At 38.3% G+C, this 19,785-nt stretch overlaps 1 protein-coding gene across 1 annotated transcript in view; it reads left to right on the top strand.

The window, feature by feature from the left end:
- Ttll5 (tubulin tyrosine ligase-like family member 5) overlaps window positions 1–19,785 on the top strand; it is a 221,664-nt gene that overhangs the window by 120,882 nt on the left and 80,997 nt on the right. Inside the window, exon 27 of the mRNA XM_013013504.1 lies at window positions 3,779–3,960. Within this exon, the coding sequence (XP_012868958.1) occupies window positions 3,779–3,960 (182 nt within the window). The remainder of the gene's footprint in view (window positions 1–3,778; window positions 3,961–19,785) is intronic.

The following is a 19,785-nucleotide window of genomic DNA, read 5'->3' as shown; positions in this document are numbered from 1 at the left end:
CCTAAATGAAAGAGAAAGACATAAAGATATGAGCAAAACCCATAGAATTCAAAAATAAATTCTAGCAAAACCAAAAGTGAACAAACATCAATAAAAATATTACCAAAAGAAGAAGACATGGATAAATAAGGGATAAGAAAGCTGACATGAAATACAAAGATAGCATAGATGAAAAAATAATTAGAACACTGTTATTGCTATTCTAATTAAAAAGTGGACAAATTCCTCCTAAAGTGTAGTATGTAAAATGACTCAAATGAAGACAGCCTTGTTTTATGAGTATTAGAACAACTGATAAACTTAAAATTCTTCTCTGAAAGAAAATATAAAGCCAAGATAGTTTGATAGGTAATCCTAGTATTTCTCTAAAAAAAGCGGACATTTCTAATATTTAATTTTTCAAGAGGATAGAAAATGGCTCTATTTTGTGTGGCTAGTTTCATCTTTACAAAACCAGTTAAGAACAGCACTACAGAGTAAGATTATACACCAGCTTCATTTCTGAACCGAAATACAAAAACTCTATAATCAAAAATTTCAAAGCCAGTCAAATGTAGTAGCACTTAAAAAAAAAAAAAACCTGACAGTGTCATTTGCCATGTTAACAGATTTAAGAAGAGAAACCCATGTTCATATTGTCATGATAGATGCAGAAAAAGACTTAAAAATATGCTGTGTTCATTTATGAACATTCATACTAAGAAGGAAACCCTGTTAACCTGGGAATGGTATTTGCCCCATACTTACAAGAGCTAGTGGTCTGGTTGTTCACCTTCACATTAGGGGCAAGATGAAGATGCTCACTAATGTTGTTTCTTTTCAGCATTTTACAGGAAGTCAGAGCCAGCACAATAAGAAAAAGCATTTAAGTTTGAGAGAGAGACAGAGAAAATAAGCCTGATACTGGTGGCTCACACCATAATCCTAGTTACTCAGGAAGCAGGATCCTACTGATGGTTTGAAGCCAGCCCAGGCAGGAAAGGCCGTGAGACTACTCCTATCTCCAGTCTACTACTCAGAATAAGCCAGAAGTAGCACTGTGGCTCAAAGTAACAGAGCACTAGCTTTGAGCAAAAGAAGCTCAGGGACAGCACCCAGGCCATGAGTTCAAGCTCCCGGACACCCAAAAAACAAAACCATAGATGCATTTTAGATATAATTATTTTTAGCTATATAAATGGCATGAAAAAAGCAATAGTTTTTTTTTGTTTTTTTGGGGGTCCGGTCCTGGGGCCTGAACTCTGGGCCTGGGTGCTGCCCCTCAGCTCTTCAGCTCAAGGCTAGCGCTCTACCACTTGAGCCATAGTGCCACTTCCGGCTTTTGTCTTTTTGCTTATGTGGTGCTGGGGAATAGAACCCAGGGCCTCAGGCATGCAAGGCAAGCACTCTACCACTGAGCCACCTTCCCAGCCCAGAAAGCAATAGTTTTAAGAAAAAATATACAAAAATGACCATTTGGGGACTGTATTGGAGTTTGATACTACCACTTTAGCCAGTTTACCAGTCTCCACCTATTTATTTTAAAGCTGAAATGGCATTAAATATAATCAAGTGTATAATCTTCACCACCAGCAAAAAATGTTTGGAATGAATAAATGGATAAATATGTACACATGTAGGAATAATTTCCTAAATTTCTGCTGTAAACTGGATAAACTTAAAATAATAGAAAGGTCAGAGAGTGAGGACCTTTTGTTTTGTTTTTGTTGATCGTGGGGCTTGAACTCTGGGCCTGGGTGCTGTACCTGACCTTTAGCTCAAGGCTAGCACTCTACTACTTGAGCTACAATGACACTTCCAGTTTTCTGGTGGTTAATTGGAGGTAAGAGTTTCACAGATTTTCCTGCTCGGCTGCCTTTGAACCATAATCCTCAGATCTCAGCCTCCTTAGTAGCTAGGATTATAGGCATGAGCCACCAGCACCTGGATGAGTGGGGACCTTTTGAAGAAGAAAAATAAGATAGAGGAGTACCTTATTGAAACTTAGTATGAAGATATGATAACAAGACAGCATGGTATTGGCAGCACCCCAGGGATTGATTAATGAAATTGCATATATATGCAATATGTATAAAGCACAACTTCAGTAAGTCAAGATGAAAAAGACAATAGAGCAATAACCAACATCAGAAAAGTTATAGCATATCCTGAACATCATTATTAAGGGAATGTAAGTGAAGACTATAATGTTATTTTATAATGTAGAGAAAGAAGAATTGTGATGTTTGACATACTATTAAAAGACTAAATGAGGGTGAGATTAAAACTGGAGATATGGCTCAAGTGGTAGAGCACTTGCCTAGCGATGACTAGTAAAATAGGGGAAAGTATATGGTCACTGTGTTACCAGAAATCCTACTTATAGGCATAGACACAGAAAATTCTATACATGCACCAGCAGAGAGGTACAGGATAATGTATGACTGACATTTATAGCAGCAATAAGCTGTTCATAAATAACAGGGAATTGAAACGTTATGGTGAATCTGTTAAATGAAATACCAGCTATATTCAGCAGGTATAAATCTTAATAATATAGTGTTGAAGCAAGTTCAAGGGAAACTATTATGGTAGGATACCATTTTAATGGAGCTTCAAAGTAACTAAATTACCTAGTATTTTATTTATGCAAATATATATGTATATTTTAAATTATAATTTAACTGATCAGAGATTAGGGATGAGGAGCACATGGGCTAATGCATATTATTGGTAACGTAGCTTCTGAGTGCCATGTCCTTGGTAGAAAATTAATAGGCATTCATTATAATATACTTATATTACACAATCATTGTAAAGGTTGTGGGTGTAACAGATGATATAGTGGACATGAAAATGATTTCTTAGTATTAATAAGTTATGTATACAAAAGGACAACAAATTAACAATTATAAAAGGATAGAAAGGCTCTAGGAGTATGGCTCAGTGGTTGAGGTAGTTTTTTGCACATAAATAAACAAAAAGAAAAATATATTGTGGTGTTAACTACTTTTCTAGGTTTTGTGATTTTTTAAAAATGAGATCCATACTTTTATTTATTTATTTTGAGGTACTGGGGCTTGAATTCAGGGTTTTATACTCACTAGGCAGGTACTGTGCTGTTTGAGCTGTTTCCTCCAGCCCAGAGATGTGTGATTTTTACAGTCTTGGTTTTATGTTATATAACAACTCTCACAAAATTAGCTGAAAGAAGAAAATAAATCTGTAAAGTTGACATTGAGAATATAAAATTAATGCTGTTTTTTCTATGTACCTTCAGTTTTTCTTTCATTCCTATTTCATTCCTATTTCCCTTTGGTGTATTGTGAGTATTATGGGTGTCACAGATTTACAAGTGTAGTTACAAGTGTAAAACTTACAGGTGGTAAAACTAAGAATTATGAGTTGCAAAACCTTTTTTTTTCTGACAGCACTGGGATCCATCACAAAGACTAATGCATGTAGGGAGTATGATGCTCTTGAGTTGTATCCTTTGCTCAGCCAATGTTTAAAAATTATTAAGATTCGTAAATCCTAAAATTAGTTCTTCCCCAGCACCTGTGATGAAAATTTTTGTGACATTTTCATGATAAGCAGAAACACATTAAAAATGCATATAGCAGTTTGACTACAGGAAGAACTTTTTTGTCACCATTTAAACTTCATTTATTACTCCTTATGGTAAAGATCCGTAGATTCAATAAAGTGTCAGTTGGCCTGATATTTCTTTGTCACCATCCTCATCTCTTTTTCAGGTCCATTTTCCTAAGTGGGTGAGAACTTTTCTCTTTTTCAGCAGGTTTATGCCATCCTCACAAGCATCATTCAGGAGTAGCCAAAACACAAAAAGAAGGAGACGATGGTTTCTACAACAAACGGTACAACCAAACTCTGGTTACAGCTGAACTCCAGAGGCTGGCTGAGAAACAGGCAGCAAGGCAGTATTCTCCCGCCAGCCACATCAGTCTCCTCTCTCAACAGGTATGGGCAGAATGTGCTGCCAAAGGGCTTTTTGAATCCAAGATTAAGATTGATGGGGTGTGCCCAGTCCTTCCCAGACTTCAGTGTTTCCCGTATGTTGATGACTCTCAAATGAGCATTGGTTTGTATCAATCTAAATAAAGAACCAAAATGCTACTAAAGTAATAAAGAAAATGAGTGTTGCAGGCAGTCTGGTACTGGTTATGATATACCTGTTTCACAGATAAATAGGCTTTAATATTCAGCTGTAAATATAATTTTAAAGGATTTTTAAAAATAACTTTTGTCTTTGGTAAAAATTACCAGTAAGTCCTAGGTTTAGAAATCTTTTTACCAGAACATTGTAACATTACCTTTATTCCCCTCCTCACTATACTGCTTTTATTTTATGATTTCAGAATATTTTATAGGTACAGATTAATAAAGAATTATACCCTTAGCCAATATACATCATTCTATCCAATTTACAGATGGGGGAAACTGAGTCTGAAATAAATGAGGTGATCAAGGTCACTCAGTAAACTCATGGACAGAAAAATAAGGACCAGCGTATATGAGTATAAAACAAGTTTACAACACAGTGAAGTTAAATGACAGTTTTAAAAACTTTGTGTTCTCTTTGTTTGTTCTGATAATCCATATGATGTACAATTAGAAAAAGAAGCTATACCTTCCTTAATGCTGAATGGCATCAAAGTCTTCCAAACAACTTAAAATTTAACATCATGATTATATTTTGCTGTATCTCTATTGTGTCAGATTCTTTTATGGGTCATACCTGTGATAAATAATCAAAGCTTAAAAAAAAGAAGGTGAAAAAGAGTTCACATACATGCTTCAAGAAGGTAACACACTGCTCCCTGGTGGTACCTTCGTTGTTTGTAAACACAATTAGAGCCAGAGTGAAAGGTAAGGCTCCCCTGTGACTTTAGATTTGCTTTGGCATTCTCCTGATGTTAATGGTTTTCTTTTTCAAATCCGTTGTATTTTAAAGAGTGTAGATGAAGAAATCTAATGTGAAGTAGAAAGAAGAAACTTAACAAAGTCAGAGCTGAGATTTGAAAGGAATCAAAGAGGTAGATTTTAGTGATCGAATGATGGGAAAGAATGATGGTATAGAATGATGGTATAGAATGTTGACCATAGTAGGACAAAGAATTTTAAACTCAGAAATGGCTATGAGAAATGGGCCAATGATATGTTATACTTCTGTCATGAGGTCCGTGATTGCAGTTTCCAGTTTATAAATGAATACCTGGAAGCAACAAGATTAATGAATAATTTTCTTCATAACTAACAAAGAAAAAGAGCAAATATTAGTGTCTACATGTTTTCATTTCCCATTATTTGTTCTATTTCAGAGCCTGTAAAATAGTAAGATCCTAATCCTGTAGAAATTTAAGGTTTAGCCTGATGCCAGTGGCTCATACCTGTAATCCTAACTGCTCAGGAGGCTGAGATCGAGGATTGCAGTTCGAAGCCAGCCCAGGCAGAAAACTCTGTGAGGCTCTTATCTCCAATAAACTACTCAAGCTAGAAGTGGTGATGTGGCTCCTGTGGTAGAGTGCTCAAAAGAGGAAAAGTAGGTCAGGGACAGAACCCAGGCCCAGAGTTCAAGCCCGAGGACCAGCAAAAAAGAGAGAGAGAAAAAGAAAAAAGTCAAGGTTAGTAAGTTCCTCTTGGGAAGCAGTCCTTCTTCAGTCCAACTCTCTTATCTGCAAGAAACCTTCAGTCAGTGCATTCAGGTCCATCAGATTGCTGATTAGAAGGATCTGAACCTGCCATTAGATGTCAGTTTTAAAGTTCAGAGACTTGAACATAAAGTGCTTTGTGCCTGGTGCTGTAGTATGAAATAAATATTGTGCATTACTAAAGAAGTAGTTGGTGGCATTTGCAGGGAAATGGATGGAGCTAGAAGAAATCATGTTGAGCGAGGTAAGCCAAGAGCAAAGAGACAAACGGTACATGGTCTCCCTGATAAGTGGATGTTAAATCCAAAATGTTAGGTGATATGACAAAATTAACAGGACTTAAGAAACAAAGAACTTCCACTCATCTGGTCGAACCACTACTAAATAACCCATGCTGCTGATCACATGTATGGTGTATATGTGTATACCATTGTATGTTATAGACCGTGATAGACAATTTGCTCCAGGAAAGTTAGAATGAGTTTGTGACTTTAAATGAGCATCACTATCCCACAAAACTTTACAATTTGGGGGGGGCATGGGTATGGATGGGAAGGGTAAACAAAGGAGGAGGCTACAATGCTTGATAAGAAAGGTACTCGCTATCTTGCGCATGTAATTGTAACCCCTCTGTACAGTATTTTCACAATTAAAAAAAAAACTACCAGAAAACTAGAAGTGGCGCTATGGCTCAAGTGGTAGAGCATGAGCCTTGAGCTGAATTGCTTAGGGACAGCTCTCAGGCCTAGAGCTCAAGCCCCATGGCTGACAAAAAAGAGAGAGAGAGAGAGATCTTCCATGGGATTGTTTCTAATATATTTATAAGATTATGTCTTTGTTGCTTTGTATGTCCCTCGCCCATGGTATAACCCCTGCTTTCACTGTATTTGATGTTGGTATATGTGGAGGGGAAGGGAAAAAACAAATCGTTAAAACAGGGATACAGGAGGACCCATTGTAACAATGAGATGTACAAGTAGTTATGTCGAAAAACAAACTTTACAACTTTGGTGGGGAGGACGGAGGGGGGAGGATGAAAAGGGATGGGAAGGGGAAACAAAGGAGGAGGCTACAATGCTTGGTAAGAAATGTACTCATTATCTTGCCTTTGTAATTGTAACCCCTCTGTACACTATTTTCACAATAAAAAAATACGTTTATTTAAAAAAAAAAGTAGTTGGACTAGCTATCCAGACATCTGTGTGAATTTGAGTAGTTCACTTAACTTCCGTCAACCTCAGCATCTTTGTTGGTAGGAAAGCCTTCTTGTATTGTGTAAATGCCGTATACTTGGAAAACATTAATTTAGTCATAAAGGCTCTCAGGCGTAAATGGTTTCTGACTCATGAAAGTTGTTGGCTAAAATACACTCTTTAAAACTCAGTTTATGATATTTAGCCCCTTCTCTTCAGAGAAAATAGTTCCTTAATTTAGAATTTGCAAAATCTATCTGTTCTTTTTCTGGCAAATAACTAATAACACAAATTAATGGTTTAATACAGGCTCTGGTACATTTCTTCACTAGCTGTTTCCTAATTTCTTTCTTAAAAGAAAGTTGTTGTCATTTCTTATTCACTGAGACAAATGATAAATGTCTGTGACTTCTTAGAGAAAGATGGGTATGCAAACAAAGAAATAGGAGCTCTGATGTCTCTCTGGCCTCAGAGCTTAAATTTATCTGTCATCAGAAACAGTTTCATGTCTAGAAACCACTTTAAGTGCTTTTAGCTTCCTACCTCTTACTTTCCTCACTGTCTGTTCCTAGTTTTTATCTGTGCTGTTTTTTTTTTAATTTTCTAATTCATTATCTTCTTGATAATGAATCTTATTTACTAATTTCTTTTCTCTGTCTCCTTAGCTTTATGATTTCTTTTGGGTACTTGCTTTTATTCATTTGGTGGTTTTTTTCTTTAAACTGGATTGAATGCTATGAGTTTACCTCTGACAAATGCTTTAGTTATAGCCCACAAGCTCTATTTAATTGCTTTGCTAGGCAACAAGTTAAGGGACTTCTTACTAGAGTAAGAAAGCTGATTTTGAGTTATTTCTACTATTCTGGAAGACTACTATAGAAAATTAAAATTGTTAGGTATTTCCAAAAACTCAAAAACTGAAAATTTTGCCTATAATTTCAGCTTCTTAACCTACTTAGACATTGAGTGGCAATTTCTAGAAAGGTTTTTATTCCAATCTGTTTGTTTATTTATTTAAAAAAAATCATTTTCACTAAGCTCTTAAGAGCATTCAGGCTATGGAACTAATGGGAATAATAAAAGGCCCATCCCTGAGTGTGAAATAACTCACAATCTATTGAGAGTGACAGCCACTTAAACAGATGATAGTAGTAGCCTGGCACATGCATGACAGAAATATTCCTAAGAAATAATAAATCCTCCCAGAGGGGTTTCTAACCCAACTTGGGATGGGAATGGGAAGAAGGCCAAAGTAGCCTTCCTGAAAGACTGAACTATAAAGGCTAGAAGAGGAGCAGGAGCTGCTTCTAGAAAAAAAAAAAAAGAAAGAAACAAAAACAATGTCTTTGTGGGCAATAGAATGCTGTTTAGTGATGTGTGGGAGGTTAGGGGTCAGCTCCTAGTGGCAAGGATTGAAGCTGGAGAGACGGTTCAACTCATCTGGGGAGAGTTTGGGAGGCCCTGGGAAGGAACTTGCCCTCCTTCTCATGGATGGTGGCAAAGCATAAGACAGTTGCTTCAGCTAGATTGTTCAGATACTGCGAGGAAGATGGGTTAGAGGAGGAGACAAAGCCAGCCCTTTTTTTCTTCCCTACCTTTTGGTGAGGATGCTAAGGAACAGTGAAATAGCAAAGGCAGAGTTCTGACAACTCTCAAAATTGTATTCAAGCTTTGTGGGACCCAAAATGTACATTAGAGACTGGATTCTTAAGGAATTTCTATGGCTAAAAACAAGACCTCATTCACCTTAAGATTTCTTTTGCCACTTCTGTGATGGTGTAGCTTTGTTTAAAGCCTGTACTACATAAGAATATCATACTTTCCCACCCAAGTGAACAGTGGACACTTGAAAACTGTGCAAGCACATGTACATCTGAAATGTGAAGAGATGTAAGTTATAAGTGTATGACTATTCAACAAATACCTTAGAAATCCAAGCAGAGGGCAGGTCAAATTTAGCCTTTTTTCTTGGCCTGGAGAGGCTGGTTATCTATTGGAGTGGGATCATTTGGCAATTGAAGTGTGTATTTCTGAAAGCAACATGTTTTCTAGAAGCATCTGCACCTGGAGGAGGGGGCGGCAAACACCGGTGGCTCATAGTGTGCTGGAGTAGAGCTTCAGTGTGAGGTCTCTATGTCTGGCCCACTCAGTGCCTGGAGGGAGAGCAGCTCTGAACAGACATGGCCCATTGTGGTTGCTGCTGTCAGTGTTCCGAAAAATGTGGCAAAGCAGCCCAGCCTGTGGTGGGGTGTGGGAGGCAGGAAAGCAGAGGAGAATTGGCCCTCTTTGGGCCAGCAAGTTTGAGCTTTCAGGACCCAGCTATCATTACAAGCTGCTTTAGCTCTCCCAGGCTGGGAGTTTAATCAAAAGGATACCAGCAGACCACCCAGGCTGGGCCCCATCATGAACTGTGAGCTGTGTGCTGTGTCCACTTCCCAGCCAGCCAGCCATTCAGTGATGGGGCCAGGCCTTTGTAAATGTGCTGACAGACAGAGCAGGGAGGAGACACTCTGTGCTCCTCACATTTTTCATTTAAACAGAAAGCTGAACAGAGAACCATTGGTTTCTTTCATATCTGTGCCCCTTGCCCTGACACTCTTCTGCCCCCAGAAGGATATATCTGAACTACAGAACATTTAGTTCACAGTAGTTCCTCATTCACTCCTCCTTAACTTTCTACCAAAAAATTCTAGGTTGTCTCTCCTACTTCAGCAGTTGCTATCATCAAGGTCCACAATGAATCCCAAATGAATCTTGATGTCAGCAATACCACTTTGAAGAGAAATGAGACAGAGCAAACCTCCAAAATGGTTGCACATGTTCTCTAAGATTGAGGCAGGTGATACCTAGTGTACAGGTGTTAGTGTTTGGCTCTAGAAACTTCTTCCCTGCTTTCTAGCTTACTTGGGTATGTGTGAACTCCAGTACATTTTGTGCTTGTTCATTAACTCTGCTTCCTTTGGCTCTGTGTTCTTTCTTGGTAGAAAACATTGTACCCCTTTCACCCCCTAGTCACTACTTGTTCCCATTTCTTGAAAAAGAAAAAGATAAATAGAAAAATCATAAGCTCTTGAGTCCATGAGACATTAGACACAATCCATGTGAGCCTTGATTTCCACATCTGCTTAAAAAAAAGGGGGGGGGTCCTTAGCATCAAAACTCATTTTCCTTCCTGAATCCTTTGCCTAGCTCAAATAAGTCCGGCTGAGTCTCCTAGCTCTTCTGTGTGTCTCAAGGTTTTACTCTCCCACACCCTGGCCTGCTGCCCTGTCTCTTGTTTTAAAATAACCGTCCCTTTACTTGTCTATCCTTGCAAGTTCTATCTTTCCTATCCTGCTAAATTTAACATAATATACCCTTGTTGTCCTCAGGCCTCCATGTCCCTGCCCCACACTTAATTTTACTGTCTGACTTCACCTCTTAACAGTTGTCTGATCTCTCTCAAGGTCAGTGATGACCTTGGAATTGCCAACTGCAGTTATCTTTTTTTAATCCTTATCCTCCTCCAGTATTGACTCTATTATTGACCACCTCCTACCAGAACATTTCTGTAAGATGCTATAATCCTCTCTAATTTCTTTGAGTACTCATTCTTTCACTTCCCTTGAAAACTAGACTTCTTTTTCAACATTGCTTTAAACCTCAGCTGTATAAAACTGGTTTAAAAAAAACAAAGAACAGAGTGGATCTGGTTGAAAAAAGTGAGGTGACCCCTGGGTTCTCTATGCCCTGCTGTTTGTGGGTACCCTCCAATATTCAGAACACTTTATATATAGTTTCCCCTATGGTGAGTTTTCTTTTTCTATAGCTTTATTTGGTACCTCTTCACCTGAACCTCTTTGTCCACCTATTGTCCAGCATTCAGAATATTTTATGTGTCTTGAAATTTTTCAAAATCCCTCAAAAAATATTCATATCTAAAACCCATTGTTGTCTTTCTTCTCTGACATTGCAGTTCTAGGGATTTAAGTTTGAAAAGTATGATTTATCCATTTTTCTCTTTGTTTGCTTATACTCTCTGTGGCCAGGCAGTTGTCCAGTCTTATTTATTCTGAGTACATTGTCTCTGCTCTATGTCTTTTCTGTTTAACAGTTATCTTGAAAGGACTTCCTGTGTCTATGATGTAAAACACAAGCTTCACAAAGCAAAATAAATGATCAAGTCAAAGATTTTATTTAGAATCTGATCCCTAGTTACTTCTGCCTGCCTCCCCTGTACTGTTCAGTTAAGTCTCTGGTTGTCTATGTTGACTTCAGTTTTAGTTTAGGCCATCTTCTTAGGAGAAATATTCCCTAGTTATTATGACTAATCTTTGCATCCTTCTTCTCCAGCATGCATCTCACATCACACTGTATATATGAAGATAGACAGTGAGCATCTTGTGGTCCTGGTTGCCTCAGACCTCTTGTGGGTAGTACAGTTACCCTTGCCCCTCTGAATTCTGAGTTCTGTGTCATTAATATGGACAATAGGACTTGAACTCAGCTTTTTTGCTCAAGGCTGGTGCTCTACCTCTACTTCCAGCTTTTTGGTGACTAATTGGAGAAAAGCATCTCATGGACTTTCCTGCCAGGGCTGGCTTCAAAGTGCCATCTTCAGATCTTAGCCTCCTGAGTAGCTAGGATTACAGGTGTGAGCTGCCAACACCCAACTAGACAACATTTTTTTAAGAAGTACATCTGTACCAAATGTGCAGATTTTTTTAAGAATTATAGCTCCATAAAATAAACTATAGCACTTATTGACATAGCATTTTCATTGTATTAGGTTTTAGATACAATTTAATGATTGTTAAATAATTTAAAATATGCAGGAGGATTTGCATAGAATACATGAAAATATTTTCACATTTTATGTAAGAGACTTGATTGCAGAATGGACTATCTGCATTAAGCCTTAGAGTCAGTCCCGTGTGAATTCTATGGGACAACTATACTCAACAAATGTGCTCATTCTATTGGACTATAAGGTACTTAACAGAGGATAAGACCATGTCAATTTTTCACGAGTTTTTTTCTGGTGTGTTGTATAGTATTCATTCAACCCCTGTTTTTAAATAAATAATGAAAAAAAAAAACTCCTGTTGCTCCAGCCAGAAGTCTTTCTGATTTGTGGGATCCTTCAGCCCTTCATTAGTCACTCTGTGAAACATCTATTATAGTGATTTTGCATCTCTTCTCGCTTGTGTGGCTATAAACCACATGATGGCAGTTCTGTCTAACCCATCACTCACCACAGGACCTTGTACTTGGTAGACATTTACCACATGTTTGCTAAATGGAAAAGAATTTCTCTTCTGTATTTTATCAGTTTTTATATTCTCTTTTAAAACTTATTACTGTTATCTTCTTTTTCATTGATACATATCATACCTGACCTTCACACTAAAGCAGCCAATGTAAATCAGATATGCCTAATTTATCATAGGCACTGTGCTAAGAATATTATATTCCTTGTCTCTTTAATCTAACAAGGGAGATACTGCTTATTTATTACCTGTGAAGATGAAGAAATAGAAACTGGTAGGATAAGTCACTCTGCTAAGGTCATACAAATGGCAAATGATATCATGATTCATACATTTTTATGATTCTATGTGCTTTAGCCTGGTATTTTCTGCATCTTTGGTCTTTGAGTTGGAACTCAAATCTCTTTTGTCATACACATTGTTTAAATATTCAGTGGCGCTCCACTTGAGACTCAGCACCACAAAGTCAAAGGTTGGTATTATTATTATTGTTATTAATATTAATGTTCTTCCTCAGTGCTCAAAAGAGTGCCAGTCCCACATAGAAAAGATTCCTGCTGAATATTTGTTTGAATTGATAAAAATATTCTTGTGAAACTTCATTTCTAGACCTTCTCAGATAGGAAACCTTGAGATTTTTATGGACTAATCTATGATGAGGAAATTGATGAAAAAATTTGCACTAAGAAATCTGTGCCATGATTGCTGTGTGTTATATTATTATCCACCAAATCCTTGATGTTGAATTCCCACTTTTACTTCGATAAATAAGGTACATGAAATTTACACACAACTTACTGAACCTGAGGTTAGTTTGAGCGAATCACAAGTGGTTTGCTAGGCCTTTGCAGTTTTGGTGCCATGCAGAAACAATATAATATACTCATTTTGCAGACAGGGAACAGAATCTGTGTGTCAAAGCTATTATTTCATTCAAGAACATTACCCACAGCTTCAACATGAGGCCAAAACCTTCTCTAAAATTACGTTAAAGCACCAGCAAGAACAGCACTTAACTCTCACTCTAGTCACTTGCAATCTATGCAAAAAGAGATCATTTGGAACCTGTAATTTCCTTGCTAACCTTCCAGTGACAGTAAATACCATCTTTCCACTTACTGGTAAAACTGGCTGCTAACTGGAGATGGGGGGAAAAGGAGGGTCCTTTCCAAGAATATTTGCTAGGATTTATTTGGATACTTTATTTGGATACTTCACTTAATAGTACAGTTTTCCCTCTTATCTGGCTTCTACACCCTTGTATTCAGCCAATCACAGTTGAAAGTACTTGAGGAAAAATATGTCTATTTAACATGTACAAAGATTTTTCTTGTCATTGTTCCCTAAACAATATGTTATATAATTCATTTATTTTGTGTTAAATATCATAACTGATAGGAAGATGTGCATAAATTATATAGATGTGTGTGTGTGTGTGTGTGTGTGTGTGTGGTGAGGATTGAACCTAGGCTCTATAAGCACTCTACACTCACACCCCATTTCTAGACTCTCACCACTTCACCACTTTATGTAAAGAACTAGATCTTCCTCAGATTTTTGTGTCTGAGAGTTAAGGGTCCAATCCCCAATACATATCAAGGGAATGTGAGTTTGTATGTTCTCACTGAACCAAGTACAATGAATAAAGTGTCCAAAGTGCCTTAAAAAATTGTGGGACAAAATAGGAAAATAAATTTGTATTTATAATACAAATACTTAACTCTTAAAGCAGTTTAATGATGAAAGATATTTTAAATCAAAGATCTTTTACAGCTTGGGGAGATCCTTTATGACAGTTTTTGCCTTAGGATGTAAAGCACTATGTGTTAGTGATAAAAGAGAGGCTGCTGTTAGCTCATGCCTCTAATCCTTGCTACATAGGAGGCTAGATCAGAGGATGGAGATTTGAAGCCAGCCTGGACAGGAAAGTCTGTGAAACTTATCTCTAATTAACCATCAAGATAAGCCAAAAGTGGAAGTGTGGCCATGTTGTAGCGTATCAACCTTGAGCAGGAAAGCTAAAAGAACAGTAGCCAGGCCCAGAGTTTAAGCCTTGGCACACACCAAGAAACCAATATACAGAGGCTTCTGATTTTTTCTAGCTCTATGGCAGGGCTTATTCCTACTTCTCTGGGCACAAGAGTGTATGTTTTTCTCAAACAGCAATAATAAGGCTTTGTATTGTATTAAGAAAGAGCATCCAGATATTGGTGGCTCATGACCAATCTTAGCTACTCAAGAGGCTGAGATCAGAAGGATATGGTTCTAAAGCCAGCCCAGGTAAGAAAGTCCAAGAGACTCTGTCTCCAAAATAACTAGCAAAAAGCCAGGCTGAAGACCTGGCTCAAGTGGTAAGCCACCAGCCAAGCAAGCAAGCCGAACAAGTGTGAAAGTGTGAAACTCTTAAGTCCAAACCTTGGTATTAGCACAAAAAATAAAGGAAAAGGAAAAGGAGGAGAGAGAGAAAGGAAGGAAATGGAGGGGAAGAAAAGGGAAGGAAGGGAAAAAGGGGGAAGGAGGAAAGAGGAAGGGAGAGAAGGAAGGAGAGAGGGATATCAAAATTATGTATGTTCTTGTCAGAGAAAGGTCTTTGCCACTACATTTGCAGACAAACTGCATAGTGAGGTATGGAATTCTGTTGTCTTCTGTGACTGAGGAATGTGTTATCCTTAAAGGTTTGCCACAGCATTTCCTACAGAGCAGGCATGCACTGAGAAACATTCTGCCTAGTGACCTACTTGATAGAGTACTTGAGGGCTCATATTGGACTTGTCTTTTTCATTATCCTGTGTGATATTTTCTCATCTCTTAATGTCATTTTTCTTGGATTTGTTTTTCTATGGTGGAGCTAGAAATTACTGCACATTATTCCTTGATGCTGTTACTGAGAGAACAGTAGGTAGATAAAATCCATGATTCACTTCCTTGAGGTTTAGAAAAAGATGCACAGAGAGGATCGGCTACTGCAGTTCTGTTAATTACTGTAAGATTCTTGGCTTAGCCTCCAGGGTATGATCACTAGCTTTGTTGACTTGGATTAGACAGTATATGATCCATGATCTTCTTTGCCCATTAGGCCTAAATCCTAAATCAACACCATCTAGTTGGCCACCTGGACATCTTTTCCTCAGATTTGCCCTTGAATCTTCATTCTTAAACCTGTTTAGTGTTAAAGAGAGATGTAGATAGATAAATCTAAGGAAATACATTTTCCCCTATAACCCTAGAACAAGACTGGTCTCACAGTCTCACTACTTTTGACCTTGTATTCTGCCATGGCAAGGAGCTCTAGTTATATTAGAAGACAAATTAAGGCAGATCCAAAAAAAGAACAGGAACAATGAGTGAATGAACTCAAGAGCTTTTATCAGATTACAAATGCAGCCCTCCAGTTCCAAGGTCCACCTTGGGTTCAGGGGGAGAGGAGACCGACAAGAGTTGTCCTCCTGCCCCTTGTTATGACCCTTCACTGATATGGTCCCTTTCAGCTCTTCCCAGAAACCAGCACTTGATTTGCCACCATTCTCACACAGTTCTGTTCAGAATCATTTGTTAGAGCAATGTGGAATCATAGTCAAGCATTCAGTGCCCTTCTAAAGCTGTTTCTCTGTCTCTTCCACTCTGGTGTCACCCAGTCTTTTACAGCATTAAGCTTTCTATTTCTGAGACGTCTTTCTTGCTTGTCTGTCTGTGGTATTTCTTTCCTTTTGGGTCTAGCTTAGGTCCTTCTTTGGCATTTTGATGGTATTAAATACTGCTGTCTATCCAGAGGTCTTTTCTTACCTATTAGACTGTAAATTCATACATGGCATAAAGGCAGAAGTTTTTTTCCCCTGTCTACCTTCAGACTTTTACCCAACGCCTTGCCTATAATAAGTAATGTATTGCATTTTGTCATTGATAAATTGTCTTTGAGTTCTGAACTTTGCAAAATTTTTATTGTAAAGGTGATGTACAGAGGGGTTACAGTTACATAAGTCAGGAAATAAGTACATTTCTTTATTTTCTTTTATCTTTAAGTAGTTGTACAAAGAAGTTCCCATTCTACAAAACAGTATATGAGTACAAGGTGTCTGACAACATTGTCACCCATCGCTCCTAACCCATCCTTTCTTTCAATTTTTTTTTGGGGGGTCCAGTCGTGGAGCCTGAGGTCTGGGCCTGGGTGCTGTCCCTCAGCTCTTCAGCTCAAGGCTAGCGCTCTACCACTTGAGCCACAACATCACTTCTGGCTTTTTTTTTTTGCTTACGTGGTGCTGAGGAATCGAACCCAGGGCCTCATGCATACAAGGCAAGTGCTCTACCACTGAGCCACCTTCCCAGCCCCTCATTTTTTTTTTAATTGAGATTAGGTGATTACATAAATTTCACATATTTCACTACTGTGGAGTTGATACTTAGTTAAAGTCACAAACACATTTTAACCTTTACAAGGCACATTATCATTATCGTGGTCTATACAGTTTGTGATTTCTATGAGCTTTGACAATACAAATGATTTTTTCCATATCAGTTGATGTTTATATTTCTTTCCTTTTGCTTAGTGTAGGCTGTTCCCTCTTTCCCTCTCATTCTTCCCTTCCCATCTTTGTCTTTGGATTGCTTAGTTCTTTTTCTTCTATGTCCAGTGCAGTTGATGGGCCCCTTTGTCATATGTTGTTCCATTTCCCAGTACATTTCTTTTTGAACAGTGTCACCTCTTCCCTCATTTTCTCCCCGTTTTTTCCTTCTAGTCTCCCTCCCCCACGAGTCGTGTAGTTCATTTTCAACATAGTACCTAGTGAGTATCACTGCTGCATTAGTTCACCCTTTGTCCCACCATTCTATCTTCCCTCTTACTTTCCCCCAAACAGATAGATATATATATAAGACAAAAAATACTGAAATTAAACAAAAAAAACTGACAAAGCAGGAAAACAACAACAAAGTAAAATAACAAAAACTTAAAGCATTCTGAACTATATAGTATTTTTGGAGCATACCACTACATCAAGAGTGATCTAATTAAGGTTGTCCCTGACCCCTCCTCTGAATGCCAATAGTGTACCTGGGTGGATGGAGTATTCTGGGAATCCAATAGGGCAATTCTGTGATGTTTTAATTATACTATTTGGAATAACACTATTTATAGCTAACAGCAATAACAAGCAGTAACATGTGGGCTGGTCGGGCACCGGAAATTGGACTCATTCTCTGTTTCTCCTGCCCCATTTTTCAATCCATCACCTGTATTTATTCCTGCCGTAATTTAAACACCTGTCTAGATGGAATGCATGCAATGTGTCCCTACCCCACACATTCAGATGTTTGCCCACCTGCATTATGCGGAAGGCTGCCTCTAAAATAAACAGTGTTTGGTACTAAAAGAAAAAAATCCTCTGAGGTCACTGTGGCAGTGGACATGAGACAGGAATGGGAGCGGAACATCTGGTTAAGCCTCTCCAGGACAGTAGGAACAGAGGAAGAAGAGGAGGTGGAGGATAAGGAGTGAAACCTTGCCAAGCTAGCCCAAGGTTTAGATGGAGGTAGGATTCGTGACCAGATGAGGTTTAGGTAACAAGCTGATGGTTTTTAGACTCTAGTGTCTTGGGGTGAGGGGGTTTGTTTGATTGTCTTTATTTTTTAAATAAGGACCAGTTCTCATGACAGACAAGAAGTACTTAGCATTTCCTAATTTGTTCTAAATGGTTTTATCTACTTTTACACTCTAGACATATTTAATGACTACTCTTTTTAAAGTTGAAATAACTGAACAACATTGTGAAATAGAAAACTTAAAAGTTCTTAACGGAATTATTTTCTCTTCTACTCTTCTTTGTTGTTGTATATTTTCTCCTTACCCCATCAAAGGCATTCTGCTGTTTGTTGAAGATCCCCTGAGCTTTATGGAGGGAGGAAATAGTGAACAGCACCCTTTTTTGTTTTCTCTTGTCATTTTCTGTGGTCCCCTATAATAAGGGCTTCTCAGACTTTACAAGGCAAGTGAATTGCCTGTGGAACTTGTTAAGTGCAGATTTTGGTTCTCTGGTACTTGAACTGAGCTCAGAGTCTACATTTTGAACAAACTTCCAGGAATATAGATGCTGCTGGTCCATGACTAAAGCTGTAAGTAGCAAGGCTCAGGGAAACAAGTGAGGCAACTGGAGTAATACAGTAGTTAAAGCTACTAGCCTGAGTTAGGTGCAGTGTCTCATACTTGCTGTAATTCCAGCCACTTGGGAGGCAGCTATCAAGAGTTCATAGTTTGAGACCAGCCTGACCCCATCACAATGAATAGCTGAACATGGTAACACAATGCCTATGTAAGAAATATAAAGAAGAAGATTAAAATCCAGGGATTAATACAGGAGTCTGTTTGAAAAGTAGCAGAAGCAAAAAGGGCTGGAGGCATGGCTTAAGTAGAGTACCTGTGCCTGCTTATCAAGCTAAAGGTCTTGAGTTCAACCCCTAATACTGTCACACACACACACACACACACACACACACATGTACAAGATTGAGAACTCTTGCCTCAGGAATGGAATCCAAACCAGACATGATAATTATTTGCTTTTGAGCAAGTTTTTTTTTACCTTTCAACAAAACCTCAGTCTCACTATTTATGTACCTTTAAGATTAAATAAATATATGCATTATATACTTAGAGAATTCCTGGAATAAAGTCAATGTATGTTAAATGCAGTCACCATTAGTGTTAATATGATTTTGTTATTATTGCCAATATTAAGTCAACTCTGAAAAGTATTATTTACATAAAAATTGATTATGGCAAAAGGTCCAAACAAGACCTATAATACTCTTAAATGTGTATGCTACCTTTTGCAGATACAAATGTATTTGCCATAGTCAATTGGGCAGGTTCTTTGAGTTATAGTTCTCATCGCTAAGAATTTTTTTTATTAAATACTTTTTTATTGTAAAAATAGTATACAGAAGGGTTACAGTTACATAAGTAAGGTAATGAGTACATTTCCTATGGAGCATTGTTACCTCCTCCTTTCGTTAAAAGAATTGTTACCCCCTCCTTTCGTGGGGTTTGAACTCTGGGCTTGGGCGCTGTTCCTGTGCTCTTCAGCTCAAAGGTGAGTGCTCTACCGCTTGAGTCACAGTGCCACTTCCAGTTTTCTAGTGGTTTATTGGAGATAAGAGTCTCACAGAGGACTGGGAAGGTGGCTCAGTGGTAGAGCGCTAGCCTTGAGCTGAAGAGCTGAGGGACAGCACCCAGGCCCAGAGTTCAGGCCCCACGACCAGACCCCCCGCCAAAATAAAAAAAAAAGAGTCTCACGGACTTTCCTGCCCGGGCTGGCTTTGAACCGTGATCCTCAGATCTCAGCCTCCTGAGTAGCTAGGATTACAGGCATGAGCCACTGGCGATCGGCATTAAGAGATTTTTAACCTATCTTTCTGTCTCTCAGATCCCTTTGTGACCAATGGCATGATTCTGTGATTTGGTTAAGTAACATATGTTCAGTTATTAGCCCAAGGAAGCCGATTGGCCCAGTGACTATAACTTTTCCTGATGAGGCACTGATTTTGTGACTAGTGTAATCATTTCATGTATGTATAATTGTCCTTTTAAAAAATTTCAATGCCAGTGCCAGTGGCTCACGCCTATAATCCTAGCTACTCAGGAAGCTGAGATCTGAGGATTGTAGTTCAAAGCCAGCTGGAACTCTGAGTTTCTTATCTGTA

The sequence above is a fragment of the Dipodomys ordii genome, unplaced genomic scaffold, assembly GCF_000151885.1.
Source record: "Dipodomys ordii isolate 6190 unplaced genomic scaffold, Dord_2.0 Scaffold2, whole genome shotgun sequence".
Classification (NCBI taxonomy): domain Eukaryota; kingdom Metazoa; phylum Chordata; class Mammalia; order Rodentia; family Heteromyidae; genus Dipodomys; species Dipodomys ordii.
This window is presented reverse-complemented; position numbering and strand designations above follow the sequence as displayed.